At 52.3% G+C, this 18,416-nt stretch overlaps 2 protein-coding genes and 1 pseudogene across 2 annotated transcripts; 2 read left to right on the top strand and 1 right to left on the bottom strand.

Moving 5' to 3' along the window:
* The first annotated feature begins 1,883 nt into the window (after positions 1 to 1,883).
* On the top strand, positions 1,884 to 4,080 carry LOC128808030 (NAD(P)(+)--arginine ADP-ribosyltransferase 2-like). The gene is made up of 3 exons (XM_053978799.1): positions 1,884 to 2,010; positions 2,840 to 3,606; positions 3,987 to 4,080. Exons 2-3 carry the CDS (start codon positions 2,865 to 2,867, stop codon positions 4,076 to 4,078), a joined length of 834 nt encoding a protein of 277 aa, XP_053834774.1. The 5' UTR covers positions 1,884 to 2,010; positions 2,840 to 2,864; the 3' UTR covers positions 4,079 to 4,080.
* Positions 4,081 to 11,087: 7,007 nt separating this feature from the next.
* Positions 11,088 to 12,510, bottom strand: LOC128808044 (NAD(P)(+)--arginine ADP-ribosyltransferase 2-like). Its single transcript, XM_053978824.1, has 2 exons — positions 11,763 to 12,510; positions 11,088 to 11,176 (listed from the first exon to the last, which is right to left on the bottom strand). Exons 1-2 carry the CDS (start codon positions 12,508 to 12,510, stop codon positions 11,088 to 11,090), a joined length of 837 nt encoding a protein of 278 aa, XP_053834799.1.
* Positions 12,511 to 16,258: 3,748 nt separating this feature from the next.
* Positions 16,259 to 17,927, top strand: LOC128808081 (NAD(P)(+)--arginine ADP-ribosyltransferase 2-like; annotated as a pseudogene).
* The last annotated feature ends 489 nt before the right edge of the window (positions 17,928 to 18,416 follow it).

Here is an 18,416-nt window from a genome sequence, read left to right as displayed (position 1 = left end):
TTGAAATGGAGCAGTAATTTCTCACAGGTCTCTTCCCTTTTGTTTCCTTTTTTTACTTACAGAATTTTTTCCCGTAAGTTGCTAGGAAACACTAATGACTGGGCATGAAGGAAAAACAAAAGAAGTGGCCAAGCTCAGGGGAGGAGGGCATCTGGTTGTGCTTGTCTTATCTGGGAGATTCTCTCTGAGCAGCAGAGGCACCCCAAGAATTGGGCAGGTAAAAAGGACAGGTCTGGGGCACCTGCTGGCCCTCTTGGCTTCGGAGGAGGACAGTCGGAGCTGCTGCTTGGGGAAGGAAATTCACTGCTGCTGCTATGGCCATAACCCAGGCCAGAGCTGCTTCTTCTGCCGTGGGATGAGCCTTTACTTATAAGAGCAGCCACACAGTGGGATCTTATTAATACCTACATCCTCAAAAACCAGTGTCCTGTCACATGCTCTGTTGCCTGGTGTTATAGATACATATTATAATATTGGCGTTTCTCAAATATTAAAATGGATTTTATATGTGTAGCGTTTAAGTAACTTTGTTATAAAGATACAGGTTTTATTTCTGTTGTTCATTAAGCTTTGACATTGTAGTGAAATAGCTGATAGAAGTGTGCTTGTGTTAAAATGCCTGCTTGGATGGGATAACATCCAGTGAACACAGGATGAGGACACTGCTACAGATCTGCCAAATATCAGCACTCACCGTCTGAGGACAGTGTGGACCAAGGCCCAAAACCTGGAGGTGATAAAAAAGCACTAAAACCACAACCAAGGAATGCTCTAAAAAGGTGGACCCAGGGAGGAGCCATGCTAAACAATTCTTGGAAGATGTAAACTTGTTTGTGGAAAAAGGCTATTACACAAAAGGGTCTATGACTATGCAACAGGCTGATGTAAAGGAAAAGGTATTTAAGGACTATCCCTGAAGGTGATGGTGTGATCTTTGCTGAGTGCCAAGACAAATCTTTGCTTTGCTGTCTTTGTCTCCTGTTGTCCTTTATTAAACTTCTTAAATTTTCACAGGAGAGGGAATGTGTTTTTCACACTCAGTGTCTGTAGGACAAAATTGTCAGGTCTGTTACAGAGCAATGCCCGATATGTTTGAAAAAAGAACCCTTGGAATTCAAAACCATCACCTCCAGGCATCGCTGAAAGAGGAAACATTGCTGGGGATTACTGGCAAATGGATTTTCAGAGCTGCCACACCAACATGGGCACAGGTATCTCCTGGTGTTGGTGGATCCCTTTTTTGGAGTCCAAACCTTCTCCTGCCACACCAACAAGGCCAGGGAAGCCACCCAGGCACTCCCCCAAGAGATCATGCCCAGGCTCGAGGTGCCTACAGGGATGTCATCTGCTAGGGGACCCCATTTGGTATCTGAGGTGTGGCAGCAACTCAGTGAGCAGTGGGGAGTGGGACTGGAAGGCACTGGGGGGACGTGGGATCGTGTGATCGTGGGATTGGGGTCCTGGGTGATGAGAAATAAGAGAGAGAATAGAAAGTTTCAGTTCCCCTGAAGTTGTTGGATGGGGCTGGAAGATGAACTAGCATAAAAACCATAGAGGATGTAAAAGTGTGGACACAGCAGAGCAAAGGTGGCTGGAACCTGTGGAAAAAGAAATAAATGGGAACTGCAGTGAGGGGTTTTTGGCAAGTTCTGTAACACAGAAGGAGCAGTGCCTCCCCAAAGTGAAAGTTCAAGGCGAGGTTATCTGGGATATTGGGGCACTCAGTGAAAACCACACTGAGAAACGCAATTTTTAGGACTCTCCAGTTCCATAAAAGGACATCCAGGAGGAGGTGGAGCCATGCAAATTATTTCTACGAAAATGCTGTTTCTGTACTAGGTAAGTGACACATTTTAATGAATATTTATGATTATGGTGGATAAATTCCTGTGGTAAAGTCCCCCGTGAGCTGCAGGACCAGGAGAGATCTGCTGTGAGTCCAAGCTGATCAGGAATTCCAGCTTTTTGATACCTCCAGTTCTGCCAGGGAGTTCAACCCGGCTGATTTTGGTATCGGGGACTGAGGGGACCCTTGGGAGGCGAACACAGGACTGTGGGACTGTGGTCTGGGGAGGCCCTGGGGTTGTCACAGGCCTGGCATTGCGATCCTGGTGTGGTCTGGGGGCAGTGATGGGAGACACAGGACTGTGGGTGTGGCAGTGGAGCACTGGGAGGCACTGGGGGGGCACTGGGGGAGCCCATGGGACTGGATTGGGGTTCTCACCGGGGATCTCATGGGACTGGGAGTGGGATTGGGGTTATGGGAAGGGGATAGTGGGAACACTGGGGGGTCACAGATCTTGTGTCAGGATCCTGGAGGGCACGAGGTCACTGGGAGTGGTTCAAGGGATTGGGAAAGGGATTGGGGTAACAGACGCACGGGGAAACACCGGGAGAGGGGGGGACAGAGAACTATGGGGGTGGAATTGGGGAGCTGGGGGGCACTGGGGTTGCTTGGGGAGGGTCAGGGAGTGACCCCAGGATTTGAGTCAAGGTCCTGCAGGGGGGCTGATAAGACACCATGAGGAAGGGTATAGGACTGTGGGAATGGAATTGGGAGTCTGTGGGACACTGAGGGGGAGCTCCAGGTGTGCCCAGGATTTGGGATCAGGGTCCCAGGACACATCCAGGTGTCACCTGGTTGGGGCAGCCCCTCAGTCTCCCCAGGCCACCCCCACTCTCCCTCCCCAGCCCCTCACCAAGAAAGCCTTCCCATGTCCCACCATGTCCCTCAGCATCCCCTGTGTCCCATCAGTGTCCCCTCAGCATCCCCTGGTGTCTCCCAGTGTCCGCCCAGTGTCACCCAGTGTGTCCTCTGTGTCCCCTCTGTGTCCCCCAGTGTCCCACGGTGGACTCTCTTCTCCATGGCCCCCCTGGCTCACACCCTGGCACTGCTGGCAGTGACCATGGCCACTGCAGCCATCAAGGTGGTGCCCCTGGACATGGCCCAGAACTCCTTTGATGACCAGTACCTGAACTGCGGCCCTGCCATGACCGCAGCGTTGCCGGCCCTCAACAGCTCTGAGTTCCAGGAGAACAAGAACTTTGCCCAGGTCTGGGTGAAGGCCACGGCCGAGTGGCAGAAGCGGGGCTCCTCTTCATCCACTCTGTCCCCAGCCCAGGCCATCGCCCTCATGGCCTACACCATGAACGACGTGTACCGGGAGTTCAACAGTGCCGTGCGCGAGGCTGGACGCTCCAGCCAGGAATACCGGAACAACTTCCACTTCAAAACGCTGCATTTCCTGCTGACCCAGGCCCTCCAGAAGCTGAGACGCCCTAATGACTGTCAGAATGTGTTCCGGGGGGTGAGAAACTACCACTTTGAGGTGTACACTGGCAAGAAAGTCCGCTTCGGTCAATTCGCTTCGACGTCGCAGAGCAAAGAGGTCTCCCAGCATTATGGGGCAGACACAATGTTTGAGGTGTACACGTGCCATGGTGTGGACATCCAGAAGTTCTCCTACAATGAAAGTCAGAAGGAAGTGCTGATCCCACCCTTCGAGACCTTCGAGGTCATTGATGTCAAGACGGAAGGGAGCACGAAGAACATTGAGCTTCGCTCTGCCGGGAACTCCAGCAACTACAACTGCGAGTGGCTGCGAGGTGACATCATGGGAACAGCCTGGGGAGATGGGGACACTCAGTGAGGGTTGGGGACGAGGACACACGGTGCTGGGGACACCCATGGCCCAGAGGGGACAGGGACACCCACTGTGGGTGGGAGGCAGGACAAGGGACAAGGACAGGGACAGCCATAGCTGGGCACAGGGGATGGGGACACTCAGTGCCAGGTGAGGGGGACAGGGACATCCAGTGCTGGGGTTGGGGGGACAAGGACACCCATGGCTGGGCACAGGGGAAAGAGACCTTGTTATGGCCCCCTCTGACCTCTCACACCCTCAGGGCCCTCCTGTCACCCCTGTCCCTCCCCCTATGACCCCCTCATCCCATTGTCTCCCTGACCGCTCTCTTTGTCCCCACAGGTGGGAGCCTCCTCAGGAACTTTCCCCATCTTGGAGGACTTCTCTTGGCTACCGTGGCCATGGCAGTGGGCATTGGAACCTCTGAGCCGTGAAGCCACCAAGGTCACTGTAGCCTTGGAGGCCTCTGTGGCCACCGTGATCACAAAGGCCACCAGGACCCAGAGAAAATGCACCACCAAGGCTACTGTGCTGGGATGCACTAAACTACTGAGGTCAGTGCGGCTACTATGGCCACTGTGACCACAGTAGCCATTGTTGCCCCTGTGGTCACTGTGGCCACTATGTCCATTATTGCCACCATGGCCACTATGACCATTGTTGCCAGTGTGGCTACTTTGGCCCCTATGACCACTCTGGCCACTCCGGGCATTGGAACCACCATGGTCAGCATGGCCATTGTGGCCAAAGTGACCCATGAGGCTACAGAGGCCACGGTGGCCACCTTGGTCATTGTAACTACTGAGGCCACCATGGCCACCGTGGTTATCAAGGTGACCAAGGCCACTGTGGCCATTACAGCCGCTGTGGCCACCATGGTCACTGTGACAAGGCGTCCATCCAGGGGAAGCCCCTCCGAGAGCTGCCCAGCCAGGGAGCGGTGCCAGGGCAGCAGGACCAGCACGGGGGGTGACAGAGCAGCCAGGACAGCGCAGGACAGCACAGACAGCAGAGATTGGGCAGCGCCTGGGGCCGCTTGGCCACTTCCCAACAGAGGGGTTTGGGAGTGGCAATGTCACGGCCACCTCCTAACACTCCTTGGCTGCCTCACCTGATGTATCAATAAATTGCCGCGTGCTCGCCTGCCGCATAGAAAATGTATCAAAAATTTGATCCTTGCTTGCCCGGCGCGTCAAAAGTTTACCAAAATTTGCTGTTGGCACGTCTGATGTATCCGCTGCAGCTCTTTTAATGCCTTTCCTGCAGGGTGCCTCATTTCCTAAAATAAAGCCGTTCCTGGAGATTTTGTTAGAGGCGACTTAAAGGTTGATTTTTCAAACCTTGATCTTCAGAGAGGTGATGGAGAAATGTTCCTCCCTTTTACCTCGTTCACTGCAGGCCCTCACAAAGGACCTGGAGGGGCTGGAGCAAAGGGATGGAGCTGGGGAAGAGTCTGGAGCAGCAGGAGTGGCTGAGGGAGCTGGCGAGGGCTGCTCAGTGCCAATAAAAAAGGATGAAAGATCAGTTTGGGCCCAGTTCCAAAGTACCTGAATTGAGGTAACACAACAGAAGAAGCATTAGGAGGAAAAAAAAAGAAAAACAGAAAGAAAAAGGATGAAAAATAAAATGGAGAAATAGGGACAGAGGCAGCACCACCCATTTATTTATGAAAACACCCTGGTGTTTCGCTCAGGAAACTCTTTTTTCTTTCACATCGGGGATTTTCCCGCTTCACCCGCTCATCGCCTGGAGTTGTGCTTCGGGAATTGTCCACCGGAGGGCAGCAGCGAGCGCGGGCCATCAGCGCTCCGGCTGCAGTTCCGGGTGCCGACAGCAGGCGGCAGCACGAGCTGGTGGCGCTGCCGAGCGCCCGCCCCGCCCCATCCCGGCCCCGGGGGCTCTGCAATGGTTTGGGATGGAGCGACCTTAAAGCCCGTCCGGTGCCAGCCCTGCCCTGGGCAGGGACATCTTCCCCTGGCCCGGGCTGCTCCAGGCCCTGCCCAGCCTGGCCTTGGACACGGCCAGGGACGGGGCAACCACAGCTTTGTTATAGATGGGTAATGTTATGATTGGCTCTCTCAATGTTGGGATGAATATTGTGTGCATTTTAAGAGAGGTTTTGTTGATGTATGGTTATGTTATTGCAGTTTGTTGTTTGGCACTCTCTGTTCACCCCAAAGTCCCCTTTCCCGCCTCTGTGTCCTTGGCATTGGACAGTTTTGGTTGTCCGGGTTGTCAGGGACATGTGGAGGGCAGGTTTGTACCTGTGCCCCTTGCATGGGGCAGTTGAGAAAGGGCCAAACCTGCTGCTGGGGAGGCGTGGCATGGCAACACCTCACCTCCAGTCAGACTGCAGGAAGTTCTTCACCAATGGACAGCCAGGAAGAGTCAACTGGCTGACTTTGGGAGGGCCCAGGCATATCTAAGGAAAAATATTTGAATATATATGACAGCTTATGAATATGTATTTGACTGATGCAACACCAGGGGTATAAAAAGCAGAGCCGCCATTTTCTGGATAAGCCGGTGGCAGTCGGCCACGCTCCCAGTGTTGTCCCGTTTTCCTTATTCAGTTCCTTTGTTGTGTTGTTGAGGTTTAATAAACCCTTGCATTTTAAAGTGAGCGGTCATTTCTCACAGTCACCGTGGTCTCCACGATCACCAAGGCCACCATGACCCCCAGAAAAATGAAGTCACCAAGGCCACCAAGGCCACCACTGCCATTTTCCCTGGAGGAAAAGGGGAAAGAGAAGAGGAAAAGAAGAGAAAAAAACAATCTTACCGCAGCCCAACATCCCCCTGTCTGCCCTTTACTTCTTTGGAAATTAATTTTTTTAGCATTTTTGCCCAAATTCTGTGAATTCCCCCATATTCAGGATTTAAACCCAACCAAACTCTTTCCCCACCACAATTAATTCCACCTTGAAAGGAATAAGAGGAAAGTGTCTTTGCAAACAGATTGTGTGAATCTGATGGTGGATAGTGCCTGGGACTTGTAGGTAAGGAAGTGACTGGAGAAAGTTTCAGAAAATGTTCCTCATTGACACAGACTGCTGCTCAGCCAAGGGCCTGCGAAATTCCTGAACTTCGAGAAGAAGAACAAAGACTCAACATGCTTAGGAATATTAATTTCCCTGCACAGGATGGAGTTAAAGCCCATTTTAATGGCCATGTGTCTGTGTTATAGAAGAGTGGGGTGTGTAGCAAGGGGGGCGTGCAGTAGGTGGATAGGGAAGTCTGCACCTTCCAAGTACCTCAGCCAATGGGGAAAGGGAGTGGGAGGTACGGCTGGGAAATTGGGATGAAAAGTATCCAGTAATTTGAGGCACCCCATGGGGAAATTCCCTATGGCCTCTTCCTTTGTTCATGAATAAAATCGCGGGGCTCTTCTTCCTCCTTTGTGCAAGTAAACCTCTGGAAAGGCGAATTTTTCTGCTCAAAACGTTAGATAGCGAAAATGTCGCTCCGCATGAACCCGGAGTGGTACGTAAAAAAAGGTTAACTGTAAGTAACGTTGTAGTAAGATGCACAGGTAAAGTAAGCAAGATGACAAAGCGAGCAAGGCAGCAGAGCAAGTGGGACAACAAACGCCATCAAGAACAAGATAGCAAGTTTTAATGAAACTTGCAAACTGCAAAGTCAGCTAAAACCAGGCTAGACTGGAAAAAAACAAGAAGCACCAGGTATGTGGTGAACATAGAATTGAAAAGTTTAAACATGAGGAAGACTACAGCACACCAAAAGACCACCAGAATGCTGACGACCACCTGTATTGCTTTGAAAGAAGGTATCTGCTAAGAAAGGCAGGAGCCTCCCCTTGAATGTAAAATGGAAACCCCTTCCCTCCGAATTATCATGATTTTGAAATTACGGGTCTCTCAGGCAACGATATGAGGGTAGGAATAACCGTTCTTTACTAGTATGTATAACCAGGCAAACAAATAACAACAACTCCAGCATGAACCCCAAACAGAACCAGGAACCCTGTCCCCGCCTTCTCGACGGCGGCATTTTCCCCTTCCGTGCAGTTCCGGTCGCAGCCAGCAGGGGTGCTGGTGGCTCCCGGTGGGCGGGGCATGTGCGCTAATTCCCCCGAGCCTGCGGGGGGCGCTGTGGCGCGGGCTCGAGGATCATGTGGTAATGGCAGCTCGGCCCAGACGGGAAGGGATGGAGGAGAGGCTTTGCTGCACAAACCCCTGGGGCAGCTGATCCCGGTGTGTCGCACTGTGACACGAAATAACTCCCAGAAGTAGGTTAGATGTAAGAGGAAAGAAAAGGAACTCAGAAAAGTAAACTTTATTTTATGACTCTATATACAATAGTAAAAATGACAGTGGATTGGAAGGTGAAGCTGTTACCTTTCTAACCGCACTGGTCAAACCAACAGTTTATCTACTCACAAAGAAGAATGTAAAACGATGATTATTTACATGAACATCTGTGAGAAAACTCAGTTGAAATATGTAAATATTTGAAGGGATAGGAACTTTTAGAAGAACTTTAAAACTCTTAAAAGAACAAAGTAACACCAAAGTGGCCCAGCAGGACTCTCGGAAGCCGCAAGCTGGGCCAGCGGGATTTCTTGGCAGGCAGGGGATGTGGGGCTACAGTTCAGAGAAAGTTCAGAACAATGCTGAAAAGACAGCAGGGACGTGGCAGCGGCAGCCCAGCTCTGAGCAGGGCAGGGAGAGGAGAGCTGGGGATTCCGGGCACCCGGGCACATGGTGATGGGGCCCTTTTTTTTTTTTAGTGAGGCAGATGTTAATAAGATTTGAGTTTGTGTCTGCTCTCATGTTATAAATACTTATTATATTGTTGGCTTTTTTGCAGATATTAAGATGAATGCTATATGTACAATGTTAAAATAAATTTGCTTTTATTTCTGCTAATAACAAAACCTTAGACATAGGTGAAAAACACCAACCATTTGTTTTTTTAAATCTTAAAACTTTATTAGTTAAAAAATAGTTATTAAAAAAAGAGTAATAAAATTAGAGTAATAAAAATTTTGACAACGAGGATTAGGACACTACAAGACAATACAAAGCAAAGAATTATGGATGTCCGGATGTTTCTGGGCACTGAGCTGCCAAAAACATACCTTGTGAACAAAGGAATAACCCTTAAAAGCAACAGCCTGTTGCATATTCATACATCTCATACATGATGCAGAAATTTCTTGCAAATTAAGAATTTTTCTGGTTCTTGTCAGCTTCTTCCCCTTAATCCTGGTGGTTCCGTAAAGACGGAGAGAAGGTGGAAGAATGTTTGTCTTTTCTGATAAGGGGCTGTAACTCTTTGTGTCCTGTGGGTGTTATCTCAGTGTGAAGAGTTTCTTTTTTATCTTATCCCTTTTCTTGAGCTAGTAAAAAAATATCTTACATCCCAGAGTTTTCTATTTCAATATTATGTTATAACCTAAAACTACATTTAACACACTACATAAGAGAATTAATACAGCATAACTTTCTAACATCACACATATAATAGTCATTGTAATATTTGCCGAAAGCCAATCAAAAAATATGCGTTTTTCACAACATGGCAGTAGTGGCAGCTGATATAGTCCTGAGTGAAGTGTCTGTTTCGTCGGGATAACGTCCAGTGAACGTGTAATGAGGACCCTGCTATTGATATGCCAACAATCAGCATCTGCCGTCTGAAGAAAGTGTGGACCGAGGCCCAAACTGGAAGTGCTAAAGAGAAGGAGCCAAAACCACAGCCAAGAAACTCGCACGCTCTGAAAAGGCAGACCAGAGGAAGAGCCATGTAAAATAGTTCCTGCAATAAGTAAACCAGTTTATGGAAAAATATGGATATGCATAAGGGTCTGTGAATATGAAACGGGCTGATGTAAGGGAGGAGGTATTTAAGGGGTTTCCCTGAAGGTGATGGTGTGATCTTGGCTGAGTGCCGAGACTCACCCGGCTGAAATCTTTGCTTTGCTGTCTTTGTCTCCCGTTGTCCTTTATTAAACTTTCTAAATTTTCACAGGAGAGTGAACGTGTTTTCCACATCTCAAAGCAGAGGCTCACGCACGGCAGAAGAAGCAGCTCTGGCCTGGGCTCCGGTGGTAGCTGTGAATTCCCTTCCCCAAAGCAGCAGCTCCGACCATCCTCCTCCAAAGCCGAGAGAGAGAGAGAACCAGCAACTGCCCCAGGCCCATTATTCACCTGCCCAATTCCCGTAGTATCTCTGCCCCTCAGAGAGAAACTCCCAGGTAAGAGATGTGCAACCAGGTGCCCTCCTCTCCAGAGCCTGGCCACTTCTTTTGTTTTTCCTACGTACCCAGTCATAAGTGTTTCCTAGCAACTTATGGGAAATAATTCTATAAGCAGAAAGGAACAAAAGGAAAGAAACCTGTGAGATGTGACCGCTCTCTTTAAAAGTTGAAGGTTTATTAAACCAAAAAAAAAACAAAACAAAAAAAAAAAAAAAAAAAAAAAAAAAACCTAAAAAAACCCACAAAGGACTGAATAAGGAAAAAGGGACAACGGTGGGAGTGTGGCCAACTGCCAGTGGCTCGTCTACAAAATGGCGTAGAGGGAGTCCAAAAACGTCACAATAACGAAGTTGCAAATCAAAAGAAATTCAAATCTCAACAAAACTTCCCCTAACACATACACACACACACACACAATACTCATCTCTTAATTGCAAGAGCCAATCATCATTCTAACTATTTGTACCACCAACAAACACCCCCAGGTCCTTCTCCAGAGATGCTCCAGCAGCTCCTGTCAAGCCGGGAGGGGCACTGGGAACTGTCCCTCCCCAAGGGCAGGACCTGGCCTTGCCCTCTTGAACCTCCCAATTTCCAGCCTTTAAGGCCCCCTGAACTTCAGGATGTGGCAGGATGCTCTGCCCGGAATGTGCCCAAGGGACAGTGCCCCAGTTGTGGCCATCAGGGCTGCATTGAGAGGGGTCTTGTGCTGATTTTGGTGCTGAATTGGGCTAAAACCAGCCCAAATCACCAACCCCCAATTGACAACTGAGAGTGAAGCACCAGAGCTGGGCCCGGCCGTCCATCATCTGACCCTGGGAATGTCAAAGAGAGATTCTTCTCTTCCTGCTTGAAATGAAATGTGCATGAGGTTCTACCCTCGGGAAGGGGTTGCTCTACAAGCATCCTCCCCGAGGCTCAGAGAAAGAGATGTTCCCATGAGTGTTGATGTGCGGAGTAACATCGAGCCCTGGCTAAGAACTGTCACTTTTTGCTGGCTTTGTCAGAATTATATAATGGAATTATATCTTTATATATAATATATATGGAATATATATGGAATTATACATTTATTAGAATGTCTTTGCACAGTGGCCTTGGTGGCCACAGTGGACACAGTGGCTGTGGTAGCCGTGTGGCTCAGGGAGTCTTGGTGATCATGGTGGCCACAGCCGCCTCAGTGACCAGAGTGACCTTGGTGACCACGGTGGCCTTGTGGTTCAGAGGATCCGGGTGGCCATTGCCAGGGCCGTGGTGGCCAGGAGGAATCCTTGGAGGTGGCAAGGAGCCCTGGGGACACTCCCGCCAGGGGGGCAGAGAGGGCAGTCAGTGGGACCATGCAGGGAGTGAGGGGGTCAGGAATGGCCATAATGGGGGGTGAGGGGTGACAGGTGAGATGGGGGCCATGAAGTGACAAAGGGTCTGGGGGGGCAAGGGACCAGGGAGGCCAGGGGGTCATGGTGGCTTAGGGGTGACAGGTGTCCGGGCATTCAGGGGGCGCCATGGAGAGTGACAGGGGGTGACAGGGGTTCAGGGAGTGCCGTGGAGGGTCTCACCCCCACAGCACTGCCTTTGGTGGGGAGGGACAGGGTCAGTACAGAGGGGGCCCAGTCTCTGTCCTCCCCTGGCAGGGATGTTCCTGTCCCTGTCCCCTCCCAGAAGTGAGGATGCCCATCCCTGTGCCCTGTCATGGACGTTCCTGTCTCCGTGCCCACAATGGGTGTCCCCAAAGTGGTGTGCCCAGCATGGAGTGTCCTTCTCCCCACAAACACACAGAGGGTGTCCCTGTCCCCCATCTCCCCTGATTGTCATTGTCCCCTGTGCCTTATCATGGGTGTCCCCATGGCCACAGCGTGTGTCCCCATCGCCCGGGGTGTCCCCTGTGCTGTCACCTCACAGCCACTCGCAGTTGTATTTGCTGAAGGTCCCGGTGGAGCGGAGACTGATCCATGTCCTCTTTCCATCCCAGATGACTTTGGTGACCTTGAAGGTCTCGAAGGGTGGGATCAGCACCTCCTCCTCCCCTGGATACATGGAAAACTGCCGGATGTCCACACCATGGCAGGTGTGAACCTGGAAAACCGTGTCCGTCCCAAAGCGCAGAGCAATCTCTTTGCGCGGCGACGTCGACGTGAATTGACCAAAGCGGACCCTCTGGCCACGCCGCGCCTTGAAATGAACGTCACGCACGCCCCGGAACACGTGGTGACACTGCCGCTTCTGAGCGTGCCTCAGTGTCACCAGGGCCTTGGTCAGCAGGAAATGCAGCGTTTTGAAGTGGAAGTTGTTCCGGTATTCCTGGCGGGAGCGCCCGGCCGCGCGCACGGCCGCGTTGAACTCCTTGTACACGTCCTGCGACGTGTAGGCCATGACAGCGACGGCGTGCCATGGGGACGGCAGAGGGGACACAGGAGAGCCCCGCTTGTGCCACTCAGCATCAGCATGGAACCAGCCCCAGGCAAAGTGAGGATTCTTCTGGTACTCAAAGTTGTAGAGGGCCGGCAACGCCGCGTTCATGGCATGTCCGCAGCCCCGGTACTGGTCATCGAAGGAGTCCCGGGCCATGTCCAGGGGCACCACCTTGATGGCTGTAGTGGCCAAGGTCATTGCCAGCAGAGCCAGCATGCGAGCCAGGAGGGCCATGGTGGGGAGGGGCCACCATGAGCACTGTAGGACACTGTGGGACAAAGAGGGACACACTGAGGGGACAATTAGGGCACATGGGAGTACATGGGAAGGGTTCCTCTGTGAGGGGCTGGAGAAGGGAACTGGGGTCAGCTGGGAGGACAGGGGGCAGTTTCGCATTGAAGACCCCAGGACACATCCTGGGATGCTGAGCCCAGACCCTGGGGCCACTCCTGGACTCCCCTCAGAACCCCAGGACAACAATGCCACTCCTATGGCCCAATGTCCTCAACGCTTAGTGTCCTCCTGGAACCCCAGGAAAACAATTCAAATTCTGGGGTCACTCCCTGTTCTCCCAGCACTGATCCCCTGATGCTACTTCTGTGTCCCCCTCAGTGCTGTCCCTGCGCCCACCAGCCCCACAACCCCATTCCCAATCCATTGCCCCTTTCCTCCTAGTGTCACCCCAGCCCAAGCTCTGGGGACAATCTCTGACCTCCCCAGTGTCCCTTCTGTGCCCCACCAGGCCCCTCCCCATCCCAGTCCTGTGTTTACCCTTCCAGTGTCCTCCCAGTGCTCCCCAGGAGCTCAATCCTCCTCCCAGTCCTCTGCAAACCTCTAGTGGTTTGCCCCAGGCCCCTCTGGGAATTCACCCAAATTCCTAAAGCCACTCCGTCACCCCCCCAGTGTCCCCCAGGTCCCTCACCCAGACCCAAAATCTGCTTCCAGTCCCATTATCCATTTCACGTCACTCCAGGACCCCAATACAAATCCAGAGGACACTCTCTTCTCCCACAACAACCCCTTTGAACCCTCCATGATCCCACTCTGCAATCCCTGTCCTGTGTCCCTCCCACAAGTGTCCCCAGTGTCCCCCAGCCCCTGATACCGAAATTGGACTCAGTGAACTCCCTGATGGAGCTGGAGGTATCAGGAAGCTGGAATTCTTTATCAGCTCGGAATCACAGCAGAACTCTCCTGGTCCTGCAGGTCAGGGGGGACATTGCCTTGGGGTATTTATCCATGACAGTTATAAATATTAATTAAAAGGGGCTTCTTAGCTAATACAGAGACATCACATTCTCTGGAAATAATTTGCATGACTCCGCCTCTTTCTGGAAGTCCTTTTATGGTACTGGAGGGTCACCCAAAGGGGTTTTTAGGTGTGGTTTCCACCGAGTGCCCCAATATGCCAGGTCACATTTTCTGGAACTTCTGCTTTGTGCAGGCGCTGCTCCTTCTCTGGGTCAGAACTTGCAAAAGACCCTCACTGGAGTTCCCTTTATCTGTTTCTCCAAGAATTCCTTCCACGTTCATCCTGCTTATCCACACTTCGACCTCCTTTTCTTGCTTTTTCTGGTTCTATCCAGCACTGTTAAGAGGTCTGAAACTTTCTATTCCCTCTCTTATTGCTCACCCCCCAGGACCCCAATCCCACTCCCATGGTCCCATGCAAACATAGGAACTCACGTGATATTTACTTTGAGCATTGATCATGCCCAAGGAGCCATATGGAAAGAAAGAAGACAATTAACACCAAAGGGATCTCCAGTTAAATATAAACAAGAATTATTGTCCCTCCTTGATGCCACCCACCTGCCCAAAGAAGTGGCCATGCTACAATCCAGGGCACACCAGCTTGGAGATTGACAATTCCGTGTGGGAAATAGATTTGCAATAAAGGTGCACAAGAGCTTCCACAGCAAAGCATCCTGGTGTTAATTCCTGAGGAAGGAATTTCACCCCCCCCAGAAGTGAGGCCTGGATAGAGTTGGGCAGATTGAAAATTGGCTGCTTCTCTAAAAGCCCACAACAAAGAGGGTGGGTGGGTGGGTGAGAGGTAACTCCCAATACCCAGGTCAGGCCCTCCCCAGCTGATGCTGCAATTTGCAAAGGAGAAAAGCACCAGCAAAGCTCTGGGGAATCGATGCCATGGGGACTGGTCTGTGGCCTCAGGTCCTCAGTGTCTGTAGGACAAAATTGTCAGGTCTGTTACAGAGCAATGCCCAATATGTTTGAAAAAGAACCCTTGGAATTCAAAACCATCACCTCCAGGCATCGCTGAAAGAGGAAACACTCCCGGGGATTACTGGCAAATGGATTTTCAGAGCTGCCACTCCAGGAAGTGTTCAGGTATCTCCTGCTGTTGGTGGATCCGTTTTTTGGGGTCCACACCTTCTCCTGCCACACCAACAAGGCCAGGGAAGTCACCCAGGCACTCCCCCAAGAGATCATGCCCAGGCTCGAGGTGCCTACAGGGATGTCATCTGCTAGGGGACCCCATTTGGTATCTGAGGTGTGGCAGCAACTCAGTGAGCAGTGGGGAGGGGGACTGGGGGGCCATGGGACCGTGGGATTGGGGTCCTTGGTGGTGAGCAGTGAGGGACAGAATAGAAAGTTTCAGATCTCTTAATGGTGCTGGATAGGGCTTAAATATGAATGGGCAAAAGCAAGAAAAGGAGGTCGAAGTGTGGATACACAGGATTAATGTGGACGGATTCCTTGGAAAAGCAGATAAAGGGAACTCCAGTGAGGGTCTTTTGCAAGTTCTGGACCAGAGAACTTGAGCACTGCCTGCACAAAGCAGAAGTTCTAGGAAAGGTCATCTGGCATATTGGGGCACTCCCTGAAAACCACACCCAGAAACCCCTTTGGGTGACCCTCCAGTACCATAAAAGGACTTCCAGAAAGAGGTGGAACCATGCCAATTATTTCCAGAGAAAGTGATATATATGTATTAGGTAAGAAGCTCCTTTTAATGAATATTTATAACTGTGGTGGATAAATACCCCATGGCAAAGTCCCCCCTGACCTGCAGGACCAGAAGAGATCTTCTGTGAGTCCAAGCTGATAAAGAATTCCGGATTTCTGATACCTCCAGCTCCATCAGGGAGTTCACTGCGTCCGATTTTGGTATCAGGGGCTGGGGGACACTGGGGTCATTTGAGGGGGGGACATGGGACTGGGATTTTGGAGTGGTGCCATGGGGGCTTCTGGAGGATGTTGTGGGGACAGGGGATGACTGCCTGATTTGAGTTGGAGTCCTGGGGTGACCAAAAAGATCACGAGAGTGGATTTGGGGTCTGAGAGAGGGCTGAGGGATCAGTGAGGGGGGTGAGGGAGTGGCTTTGGGGATTTTGCTGAGGTTTGTAATCAGCCCGGCATCACAAGAGGTTTGCCGAGGATTGGGAGCAGGATTGAGCTCCTGAGGAGCACTGGGGGAACACTGGAAGGGTAAACACAGGACTGGGGTGGGGATGGGGCCGGGTGGGGCACTGAGGGCACATGGGGGAGGTCAGGGATTGTCCCCAGGGTTTGGGCTGCAGAACTGCAGAGGGGCTGGGGTGACACTAAGGGGGAAAGGGACAATGAACTGGGAGTAGGTTTGTGGAGCTGGTGGGCACAGGGACAACACTGGAGGGGACACAGCAGTGGGGTCCATGGGGGGCATTGTGGGAGTGGGATTGGGGTCATGGGAAGCACTGCTGGGGGGACCAGGAGTGACCCCAGAATTTGAATGATGTTTTGAATTTGAGTCCTGGGAGGCTGCTAAGTGTTGAGGATATGAGACCATGGGAGTGGGACTGTTGTCCTTGGTGTCTGAGGGACACTGGGGAGTCCTGGAATGACCCCAGACTTTCGGATTCAATTTCAAGGATGTGTACAGGGGTCTTCTAACCGGAGCTGCCCCGCTCCCCAGGGCTAAAGCCCGCCCCCCCAGCCCTTCATGGTGGGAGCCGACCCTGTGTGTGCCAAATGTCCCTTCAGTGAGTCCTCTTTTGTCCCCCCAGTGTCCCACACTGGTCCCAGTGGCCCCTCCCGGCCATGGCCCTCCTGACTCGCACCCTGGCTCTGCTGGCAATGACCGTGGCAACTGCCATTGCCATCAAGGTGGTGCCCCTGGACATGGCCCGGGACTCCTTCGATGACCAGTACCGGGGCTGTGGACATGCCATGACCACGGCGTTGCCGGCCCTCTACAACTTTGAGTACCAGAAGAATCCTCTCTTCGCCCAGACCTGGGCGAAGGCCAAGGCTGAGTGGCGCAAACGGGGCTCTCCTGTGTCCCCTCTGGCGTCCCCAGCCCAGGCCGTGGCTCTCATGGCCTACACGACGAAGGACATTTACAAGGACTTCAACGCGGCCGTGCGCGCGGCCGGGCGCTCCCGCCAGGAATACCGGAACAACTTCCACTTCAAAACGCTGCATTTCCTGCTGACCAAGGCCCTGGTGACACTGAGGCACGCTCAGAAGCGACAGTGTCACCACGTGTACCGGGGAATACACGACGTCCGGTTCCAGGCGCGGCGTGGCCAGAGGGTCCGGTTCGGTCAATTCACATCGACGTCACTGAGCAAAGAGATCGCCCAGAAATACGGAACAGACACAATATTTGAGGTGCACACGTGCCACGGCGTGGACATCCAGGCATTTTCCTTCTATCTGAGCAACCGTGAGGTGCTGATCCCACCCTTCGAGACCTTCAAGGTCACCAAAGTCACCAGGAATGGGGAGAAGGCACGGATCAGTCTCCGCTCCACCGGGACCTACAGCAAATACAACTGCGAGTGGCTGTGAGGTGACAGCACAGGGGACACCCTGGGGTGAAGGGGATACCCACTGTGGCCATGGGGACACCCATGATATGGAAGGGGTGGGCATGGGGACAGGGACAGGGACAGGGGCACCTACTGTGTGTGGGGGGGACAAGGACACCCACTGCTGAGGACAAGGACAGGAACACCCAGTGGGAGGGATACACGATATGGGCACAGGGGAGACCCATGACGGAGCACAGGGGGTGAGGACACTCACTGACAGCTTGGGGACACTCACTGAGAGTTTGGGGACAGAGGCACCCAGTGCTGAGGAGAAGAAGTCTGGGGACACCCATTGTGGGCATGCAAGAACATCTATGACAGGGCACAGGAATGGTGACCCCCACTTCTGGGAGGGGACAGGGACAGGAACATACCGGCCTGGGGAGGACACAGACTGGGCCCCCCCATACTGACCCTGTCCCTCCCCACCAAAGTCAGTGCTGTGGGGACAGGTCCTATATGGTGGACATGGGTGGGCCAGGACCCGCCATGTCGCTCCCTGAACCCCTGACACCCCCTGTCACTCTCCATGGCACCCCCTGACCTCCCCTGACCCCTGTCACCCTTAAGCCCACCATGACCCCGTTGGCCTCCCTGGTCCCTGTACCCCTTCCATGCCCCCCCAAAACCCTGTCACTTCTCACCTCATGGCCCCCATCTCCCCTGTCACCCCTAACCCCCCATTATTGCTGTCCCAGACCTTCTCACTCCCCACATGGTCTCACTGAGTCCCTTCTTTGTCCCTCAGGTGGGAGCATCCCCAGGGCCCCCTTCCACCTTGGAGGACTCTTCCTGGCCACCACAGCCCTGGCAGTGGCAACCGGAATCCTCTGAGCCACAATGCCACCAAGGTCACCGAGGGCACTGTGGTCACTATGGCAACCATGGCCACCAGGATCACCAAGACTCCCTCAGCCACAAGGCTTCCAAAGCCACCCTGGCCACTGTGACCACCGAGGCCAATGTGCAAAGCAATGCTAATAAATAATACTATAAAAACAATTCTGTTACATAATTCAGTCAAAACAATTCCATTAAATAAATCTGTCACAGCCAGCCAAAAGTGACAATTCTTAGGCATGGCTCAATGCCACTGCCCAGAACAACACTCGTGGGAACGTCTCTTTCTCTCAGCCTTGAGGAGAATCCTTGGGGAGCATCCCCTACCCGAGAGAGGAAACTCACACACACTTAATTTCAAGCAGGAACATGGAAGAGGAATCTCTGTCTGAGAGGGGACTGGGCGTTCCCAGGGTCAGGTGATGGATGGCCAGGCCCAGCTCTGGTGCTTCACTCTCAGTTGTCAGTTCGGGGTTGGTGATT

The sequence above is a fragment of the Vidua macroura genome, chromosome 1, assembly GCF_024509145.1.
Source record: "Vidua macroura isolate BioBank_ID:100142 chromosome 1, ASM2450914v1, whole genome shotgun sequence".
Lineage (NCBI taxonomy): Eukaryota > Metazoa > Chordata > Aves > Passeriformes > Viduidae > Vidua > Vidua macroura.
The sequence above is the reverse complement of the archived record's forward strand: the minus strand, read 5'-3'. Positions and strand labels throughout refer to the sequence as shown.